The following is a 10,040-nucleotide window of genomic DNA, read 5'->3' as shown; positions in this document are numbered from 1 at the left end:
GGAAAGAGGAGGTGATGTTTGTTGAGTTGCAAACCAGAATATCTCATGGCTCAAAACTCTAGAAAAAATGTATTCCACATTGTAGAGGGAGGGCAGAAGATTAATATTTTACTAAGATGAGTTGCCATTCTTTGTCAGATACTCAGTAATGGAATATTCTTTAATCTTACCTTCATGACTCTTATTTGCTTATTTATTGGTTATAAGTAACCAGGTCACTACAAATCTTTGGTATAATTAGTTGCAAACCTGCTGGAGAAGGCCCACACCTTTTCCACAGAATAAATAAATAAGCACCCTAGCATAGCTGTTCTTATCTTGGGACTTTGAGTACTTTCTGCCTTGCATCTGCTCTACTTTGTGAGTGCACCATATTTTCACAGTTTCAGAAGTCACAAATAGCCAGGAGGCTGAAGAGCTTCTTGCACCCTTAATGTAACAGGCTAGATTAGAAGTGATGGTTCAAATGTGAAAGTCTTTCTGCTTCATTATCAATTTTCTGAGCTGGTGGTTTTTTTCTGAACCCTTTACAATATTCCAGCACTAGTGCAGACTCCATTAAAATGCATTTAACTGTAGAGATAATACTTTCTTGAGTGGAATGCTTAATGAAAAGCAACATCTTCAGTCAATTTGCTTTGTTTGTGCCCTATCTTTGGGCTTAACATTACACTTCCAGCGGCTGGCCATGTCTAATTACAGCTAACCAGCTCCCCTCTCTGACCTCCTTCACTCAGTCCTGTTTTTGCAATATCAAGAGAGAATCTTTGTGTTTTCAAATTGTTTCAACTTTTTCTGCAACAAGTAACCTGAATAAGATTTTCAAACATATGCAATATTCTCCTTGCCCATAGCAGTCAACCGAAAGAAAAGTCTGTCTGGAAGAGCTAGGCTGCGCTAATTCTTGTCTAAGTGACTTCAACATGAAAGATGGGAAACATGTAGGGAAGATGGAATAGTGTTCACTGAATTAGTTCAGGTACCACAGCTAATAAGATAGACCTAATCCTATTATTTGAACAACTGGAGCTTATGCATACCCACCACATGGCAATCTTGGGCTGCGTTACTCGGGAAAAGCCTGGGGAAACATTTATTAATTAAACTTTCAAATTTCAATAATTGATCTGATATGCTAATTGTGTACATAAGTACACAAAGAATGACAGAGAGTTCCCACCCCATATGACAAAGCAACGTCATGGGAGAAGTAGATATTTGGAATCATTTTGAGATTGTTTCTAATTTAAACTTTTGCCTTTACACACCATCTTGATATGTTAAACTTGATGGATTTTCAGTTTACACTCTCAAAAGGTGTATTTATGCTGCCAGGCTGATATGAAACATCTCAATGTGGTTAAGGATAAGGTCTGGCAAGTTTAAATAGCACTCAGTTCTACTAAAAGCTTTGCTGTATCCAGCAGTATGCCATATAAAATGAAGCATTTCTTTTACTGTCAAGCTATGCTGTGTTTTAAAGTGTTTGCACGAATTAATTCACTGACATTTTAATGGCAGTGCACCAGGGAAGTCTTAGTTCTGTTTGTTTGAATGTAGTCCATGCACTCTGAGACAGACAGAGCATAAGTGAGAGCTGGGTTTGCAAAATAAGAGCTGTTACATCTCAGATTTTTAAGTGCAAAATCAGAACTGCCATTGCCTTTGAATTCAGCAAAGGAATTATCTCTACTTTTCCAGTGTTGTAAAGGTGGCCAGTGAAACACCAGGATATGACAAACACACGTGTGCTTTGATAAGCAAAATAAGATTATAAATCTGAATTATTTTGCATGACAGAGATAAGGAGAGAAATAAACAACCAAAAGAAATAGTTCTGTGATCAGTGGAGTCACTAAAGCCTGTTTCCACACCTCCTCTGGTTCTGGTTCTCTGTGTGTAATTAAGTATTTTGTCTCTCAGCTGGGACATGGGAAGAGTTGGCTTTTGCCAGACCTCTTATCCTCCCAAATATGTACACTAGGGGCATCTATACCTGACAGCTGTAACTCAAATTGGTCAGAAAGTACGAAAGTTATTGAGGGTGTGTAAAGACGGGCACATGCCCGAGCTGCAGGACTGCCTATGGCTTCCTTCCTTAGCAAAGGACAGGGGCCCAAAGACTTTTGCAGAGTGACAGGAGGGCCTTGTGGCCAGCAAGTTACCCCCGGGACAAAAGCTCAGTATTCTGCCCAACCCCATTGCCTGTGTAATCTAGATGAGTTGTCTAGTGCAGAATTTCTAAGAGTTTTCGTTCCTAAAAGACCAAGGCATTATCCACTGGGGTTTTCAAAAACCTTTAGGCTCCTGAGAACTGTTGGTTTTGATCTTCAGAAATTGAGTTTGAGCTTAGATGGAATTTTCTGCTTCCTCAGCAAGTGTAGCACAAAACTGGAGGTGGCAGCACCACTGGGATTCAATCTAGAAGTGACATGGGAGGCAGATTTCCCTCCACTGTGTTCATCAGATATGTGGGTCCTCTCTTTATCACACACAGCACAGCAATGAGGAATTGCACCCACCCAAAGCCAGGAGGAAGCTCTCTGAAGATGGCAGGGCTCCCATAGTGGTGGCTGGGATTAGGAGATGTGATGGTTGCTGTGTCAGTGCATCACTGGAGATGTAGTCTCTTGGGGGTCACAGCATCCTTACGGAGCTGCCTGGGAGGGAGGCCAGCATGGACCACTACCACCAGAAGGGATGTACAAAGACTGCTTCTTTAGGCAATCAGTTTTTTAGGCTGTAGTCCACCCCTATCATATCACTAGGGCTTTGGAACTTTGGCACTGAATCTTTGGACTAAAGTTCAGTGTATTAACAAACATAGCAAACTCTGTTTAGGCTTTTGTCAATACAACAAAGATTTGTCTTTCCATTATTACACCATTTCTTTGGTGTTCATGAGAGACTTCAATAACACAGATAAACTAGCTTGGCCAGTAAGGCAATAAATCACCTGGATTTTCTGTGCTCTGACTTTTATTTCCCTACGTAATTACAACAGCATTGGCACAGACAGACAGACAGATAGGCTTTCACAGTCAAAACAGTGACCACACTGAGCCTCTAGGATCGTCTTCACAGAGGGGACAGGCAGCAACCACCAAACATCAGAAATCCCCTCCAATGTACAATAAAGGCAGCCCACAATGCATACTCATGGACACAGACCGTCTTCAGGGAGAAGCAAACCTGTTCTCCTTTGCATTGAGAAGACAAGGAGCCCTCAGCTAGTCAGCTGCAGGCTCCTGTGCTCAGGATACATAACTCAGTCTCCAGGACAACCTTTGCAGATAAGCACAGCAAAACTCTGACATCATTACAGCTGGCAGAATTCCTATATTGACTTCTCTGAGGCTAAGATTTCATCCTCAGTCATCTCCATCTACCAGCTTCCAAATGCTGTAGTTCACAATCAATGGTCATCGAATTATTAGTTGCTGCACGTACGTTATCACCTCCCTAGAGTTTTAGCTTGTGGTGGGCAAAGATATTCTGCTGGCTTGGGGCAAGAAGGTTATCCTTTACATTTTACTAAAATATAATAATGCTCAAATTAAAGGACATTTTTATGCTCAGTCTGACATTATCAACATAAGGCAATGCAAAAAGTGAATGTCAGTGTTGCATGTGCCACTCTTTCAGCAATATATGTAACTTCGTTTGCTGAAGTTTGTCTCAGTAATGAGCCTTCCGTGCATATCTCTTGAAAACATTTGGATTACAAACTAGAAGGAGAGTGCTGATATCTGGGCAGCTGTGAACAATCAGTGTTTCTATGACCAAGATAGTAACATCTGACAAGATGGAAAAGCTGAGTGAAAATTTTGTTCTTACGGAAGAAAAAAGGATGAATATTTAATTTCATCAGAAAATATGTCTTAAATCTAGTTCATATCGGTTTACAATATTTTGCTTAAGTACACAGCTATGTATGTGCACAGTTACAGAAGCTGTCACTCATGGCAAAATACTGTCAAATGCACACGTGAGCTGGGTGTTCATGGGCTGAAACTTCACCAGGACCCAGAAGCCTAATAACAGCTTGACTCTAGGGGCTGAGGGTGGTGGGGAGGGACTGGAAAAGAAGATTAGTACTGCTGTCATCCTCCACAACCACCTCCTCATTGTGGAGCAGTAAGGGGGCAAATTTTCATTTCCCCAGCTTTCTTCAGGAAAGCAGAATATTGTCACCATGCTACTAAAACCTTCCATTTTCAGCTATGCCCACCCTGTCTCCCAGAGCACACATTGCAGGACCCCTGAGGCATCTTCTCATGGCCCGGAGAGGCTCAGAGCAAGACTAGGCTTTGTTTCTGCCTCCAAGCACCTGCTCCCCGCAACAGCTCTTGATCTATGCCCACAAGAAGACGACAAACCCACAGATGGTTCTTAAGGGTTCAGAACTGCACATGACTATGTATCTTCTTATGCAAGTGGGTGCATGTAAATAAATATTAATATAAACTTGATGACTATTAATACTATATATATATATATATGACTATATATACAGCATATATATACATAGGCAGTAAAACTAACAAGAAGTCTGCCTGCAAAGGGGCTTCCTCAGCACAGGGTTGCTACTCTGATTCCCTCATGAAGAGTCTTGGGAATTCAGATGTTCTTTCATGAGTTTCCCCAGTGACTTTAGTGCTCTTTAAGACTTGATTTAGCAGACTCATGGGGCTTGTGCAATGTCAACGTGTTCACTACTCGTTTTCTTTCCAAGGGTTCATCACTTATTTGTCAAATCCCTGATCTGTATCAGCGTTCTCTGAAAAAAGGATGTCAAGGTCACAAGGAAACAGAATAGCCTCTTAAGAAAGAAGTGCTTCTAAGCAACCTGATAAAGTGATGTTCCTTTCTGAGGACAGCCAATCTCTTCCAAAAGAAATACTTTCTCCCTCTTCCCAACTTTTTTTTTAATGTGGTATAAGATCATTCATGGCAGTATAAGTAAGTGGCAAGTATTTAGCATGCCCTGGTCAGTATCTGATGATACCTGCTCACTCCTCTCACAAGCTAAAGCTGCAAATACTCAGCACAAAATCATAAACAGTTCTTTTTTTCCTCATTTCTGGGCTTGCTTCTTTAAAATGGTAGTTTCTATCTTTTCCCCTTTATCCCTATCTCCAGAAGGCTCTAGGATCCACTCAGTATATCGGTAGCTGCTTAAGATGTGTGCAGTCAGCTGTACAGAAAAGAGGGCAGACATCTGTAAAGTCCTATGGAAATATGAGGGTTTACACCTCCTTGGGACACAGCTTATTGCAACTGAATGTTATCACAGTGGCACTTGCAAGCCCTGAGTAGGATAGATGGGGCACCCTGAGAGACCCTGTAGTTGTGTGCAGCAGAAACAAGTCCTTGTCCCGAAGATCTTGCACTCTAAATGGAGAAGAGGGTGGGAGCAAAGGAACAGGGGAGAGAAATATAAGTATTTCCATTCTGCAATGGAGGGATTGGTGCTGCTGGTTGCTGAAGACACAACAGAAAGTCTGTGAAAGCCTCAGGAATGAAATGTAAGGGCCACTGTCCCCCTGTCTTCCCAGACAGTGGTAATGGTGGTGAAGTCCCATCAGGACTCTGTGCTTCATCAGGACCCCACCCCATGTGGAAAGCAGAGAGCCAAAGCAAAGAGCTCTCATTGCCCTGGGCCTTGACAACATACCTTTGCTCTTGGCTTCTCCAGTCACTTGGTCTCCCTTTTTGATCCAGCACGGCAAATATAAGACTGATACTTTGCTGCGATGTACAGAATTCATATCCTCTGTTTTACTACAGGATATCACAGAGTAAGATTATGCATATTGTAATTTCACTCTGCCTTAGCTCTTGCTATCAGGTGTGTTTATAAACATCCTTGATCTTCAGTTTATAGCAAAGAATTGCAAGGAAAAAAAAACATCTCCCATATCCTCATTTTCTGATAACCATTAACATTCCTGATTCTTTTGACACTGTGGCTTTGCAAACTTTTGTCCTCATGAGCCAGATTTCCATTTCAGATCGTAGATTTCCCTAGACATAGATAATATCCCTTTTCCCAGATCAAATCTCATCCTGTAGCGTAGAGACTAAACTGCCTCTCTAAAGATACAAAGCTGATCTATAAAAAAATATGGGAATAGAAACCAGACCTCCTGGCTGTCATCCCCAGGCTGCATTGGTATCTAGCTGCACTGGAGCAGCAGAAATTGCAGCTTTTTCTTGGGAAATTATTGGAAAGGGGAAGGAGTTGGAGGAAATGAACCGCCCAATGTCTACAACCTGCAGATCGCCTGTTCCCCAGCACCTGATCAGAGATTAGCCACTGGGATGGAAATCTTAATGGAGCAGCATAAAAGCTATTTGCTACCTGCAAGTACTACCAGGAAGGTTTTTGTTCTAGCTGTAGCTTATGGGCTTTGATTGTTTTCAAGCTCTGCCAGTTGGAAAATAGTTTCTGTAACTTGCATTCCTTTCCCTTCACTTACCTATCAATATGAAAAACATGCTTCTGTAACTGTACAGTTTTTCATTTTGCTCTAAAGGGTCACATTTCTAAGCTCAGATGCATCACGCACACATAATATTGTATTGCAAATTATGTGGACAGCTGCTTGTTTGCTTGCAGACCAAGCTGTTCTTTAGGTACAAACACAGATTTTATGCCAAGAATCAAGGCAGTCCCATCTGAAAATCATTTAGAAAATTGCAATGGTAGATGTCTGCTACTGGAACTCAAATGATAGCCTTGAGAATGACATCAGAAATTAGCTTTATATTTTCTTTTGTTTTTTTTAGATGGTTGAATATAATAAATTGCTCAAATCCAGGTGACTGATGCCAAACATACAACAAATATGTTGCTGATTGCAGGATAAAAGCTATATTGTGAAAAGGGAGGGGAAGAATTGAAGCTTTCAACCTCCCAGCCTTTCAGGGAAGCAGCAGGGAGCAGAAGAAAAGCAGAAGAGCCGGATACCTGCGTGTGTTGGGAGGAAAAGGATTTGCTAGGTGGGAGGAAGGAAAGGACCCTGAGACCTGGCTGATGTTGAATGTACCTTGAATAAGGATGCACTTCAGCTACTTTTTAAAAATGGATTTAGAGCTCTTTTTTTTGGTGTAAAGTCGAGATGTTTTCTCATACTAAACAAAAACTAAAAGCAAAAATACATGAAATGCTGTATGCTTATTGAAAATGTTCACAGCTGATGTCCAGTGCAGTGCAAAGAAGCAGCAGCATGTGCTAAATTTCCATAGTGATCTCTTGGAGCAGATACACTTTTTAAGAGGGCAATTATGGCCCTATAGACATTGTCTCTGAAGGAGATTTTTAGGCAGTACTATAATCTAAACAATACTATCACTATATTTTCTTACCATGGTGTCAGTGTATTCTTCCAGCTTTACTTCATCCACCATCTTGTTATGCTGCAAAAAGAGATCTCGCAGGAAATCCTGTAGTAAGGAGAGAGTGACATTTTACTCTTTAGAGTAAATTCAAGAAACAGCAGTAAGAAATTCAATCCAAATTCAGCAGGGTTACACAAATCAAATTTCACATTCCTGATCAGTACTAGTGTCTTAATTTCACATAAAGTTCACATTTTTTCAGTTGAAAGATACTTTTTTGAATAAATTAGAAAATAACCAAATTTTCCCAGAGCAGTCATGCTGGAATAAGTCACAACTCACACACAAAATAAGCAGATGATAACATAATTCCAGTATTTGGAATTATTCCATAGTTGCAGTATTTGTTAACTGATCTCAAATCAAAATAGTCACCATTCAGCAAAACACTTAAGCATCCACTTGTGTCTCTGGTGGGGCTCTGGCTGAAGCCACACGCTGAGAGGTCAGGGGAGGGTCTGCAGCCTGGGACGGATTTCTGCGCCCGGCTGGCTCAAAGCATTTGAGCTGCAGTTTCTGAACAAGTTTCTACCTCAATAGTCTGAGCTTTAAAATTGAATAATGTTCAGAAAATCTGCAAGCTTGGGAAGAGGTTATGAAGAAATCCCAGTAATAAAACACAGGGTCTTAGCTGGGAGAGGAACATCTGCAAAGCCAAGGTGAGGCATGCTCGGACAGAGGGCTCCTTGGATGCTCAAGGTGCACCAAGACAAGTGTGGTCATGGGACAGGGCAAGGGGGAACCAGGATAGAAAGAGCAACAACAGTGCATGCTCCCTCCCTGCAGCCATGCCACAAGGGCGCAGGGTCCTCAGTCCTTAAACTTGCTGTGAACAACCTAGGAATGCCATTTGGCAGCTGCAGAAAAAAAGAGCAAATTGGTAAAGCCAATGGAAAAGCTCCCATTGACATCAATGAGCTGTAGATCAAGCCCAAACTGACTTGTTAGAATAACTTACTTTGAGCTCGCCAGCTGAAATAAATCCACTGCTATCAGCATCGTAACTGCGCCAGATCTGAATGAACAGAGATTGATATGACCACATAAATATTGCAGTTAATCATCTGCTTGGGTGATAGATTGTAAAGATTCAGATCAGGGCTCTCATAATGACCAAGCTGTTGCATTATCCAGTATTTAATTAATTGTAGACAAAATCAAATAAACTTTCCACAATAGTTTTAATTCACATCTGGATGCTGTACATGTGTCATGCTGCAATCACATACTTCATGCAAACACACTGTCTATAAAAGGAAGAAAAGACCAAGAAACTGCTTTGTGTTTCTTGCCTAATTTATACATGGAGCTTCTCAGAGGGATTATTGCCCTGAGTAAGTCAAGGCCGTACACAACTGGCCATTGACTGGCATAAGCCCCAAAGTTGGATGCAAGATAAAAGTAACTGCAAGCAGTATTTGAAAAATTGAAATTCTGTGCTAGGAGACTTTGGGGAAGAGAGTCAGGGAGCAGATTTGGCACAGTTAAGAAAAACTTTTGCGCTTGTGTATTTTGGTGGGCCTTACTTCTGGAGCTTTCCACCCCATGCCCTGCCAGGTTAACGCCTCAGGGCAAAATGCTACAACCTTCTCTACCTGAATAGGTCAGAATGTGTTTCATTTCCACAATACCCCTGTATTTCCCATGCTATGTTCTATAGAGAGTGGAAGTGCACATACACAAGAAGCTGTCAGTGTACAAAGGGAAGAAACAACACAGAGATACAAACCCGCATGAATTCCACACTGTTGTCCAAGGGAGTTTCCCGTCGGAAAAGCAGCAGGAAGTTCTCATCATCCGACAAGATCATATTTGCAAGCTGGAAAAAAGAAACCATAAAAAAACCCCCAATCCAACCCAAACCATGAAAGTAAAGATAAGAAAAAAATTGGGTGGCTGCTGACCAAGTATGGGAAATACAAGCTGGGCATGTTGTTGCCTTGGAAATAAACCCCATACCACGAGATCTGGCTAATGTAATACTCCAACACTCACCTCCTCCCCACCCAGGCTCTATCTCCCATATCTCCCAGAACTGCTGTAGGTTCTAATTCTCCTTCCTTCCCTAAAATAAATCCTGGGCTGGGTTTGGGAAGAGATACCTCTTGGATTTGCAAGCGTCCATCTGTGGTGACATCATAGGTAGACATGAATTGCTCCTTCATCCTCTGGACATTTTCTTCTGAGATGGTGTTTTGCTACGGGGAAAACAATATGCGCTTGAAATCTCTCCTCACTCACAGATAACCATTGGGATCCTTACAGTCAGGGGCTAATACCTTCAAAAGCCCACAAGCACACCACCTTGGATGAATTTTTGGAAATAAATCCTATGCTTAACTTTGTAACACCTAAGCTTTCACTTGGAAGACTGTTGTTTGCAGACCCCAAGATACTTTAATGACACTTGCTTCTTTAGCCAACAGTTCCCACTATATCACTGGGATTTGGTTTTGTTTGAGTGTGTGTTACAGTGCTGCTCATTTTCAGCTTGTGATATTCAGGAAGATGTCCTTATCCTTGAACTACACCCCTGCAGTTCATTAGATCATCAGCCTTGAGAGATGTCAGTGGTACTAGATTGCTGCTTATTATTGCCTGTCAACTGGTTCAAGACCTGACACCGAGCCCTGTCA

The 10,040-nt window shown here is 41.6% G+C and overlaps 1 protein-coding gene across 1 annotated transcript in view; it reads right to left on the bottom strand.

Moving 5' to 3' along the window:
* Positions 1–9,602, bottom strand: part of LOC104544949 (secretagogin-like) — a gene marked incomplete at both ends in the record, with an annotated part of 10,379 nt that extends 777 nt beyond the window's left edge. Inside the window, 4 exons of the mRNA XM_010189959.1 lie at positions 7,372–7,449; positions 8,363–8,419; positions 9,134–9,223; positions 9,507–9,602. Of these exons, the coding sequence (XP_010188261.1) occupies positions 7,372–7,449; positions 8,363–8,419; positions 9,134–9,223; positions 9,507–9,602 (321 nt within the window). The remainder of the gene's footprint in view (positions 1–7,371; positions 7,450–8,362; positions 8,420–9,133; positions 9,224–9,506) is intronic.
* Positions 9,603–10,040: the final 438 nt, after the last annotated feature.

The sequence above is a fragment of the Mesitornis unicolor genome, unplaced genomic scaffold (genome assembly GCF_000695765.1).
Source record: "Mesitornis unicolor isolate BGI_N332 unplaced genomic scaffold, ASM69576v1 scaffold9308, whole genome shotgun sequence".
NCBI classification, from domain to species: Eukaryota; Metazoa; Chordata; class Aves; order Mesitornithiformes; family Mesitornithidae; genus Mesitornis; species Mesitornis unicolor.
Note: the sequence above shows the minus strand (reverse complement) of the source record. Positions and strands in the feature narration are given on the sequence as shown.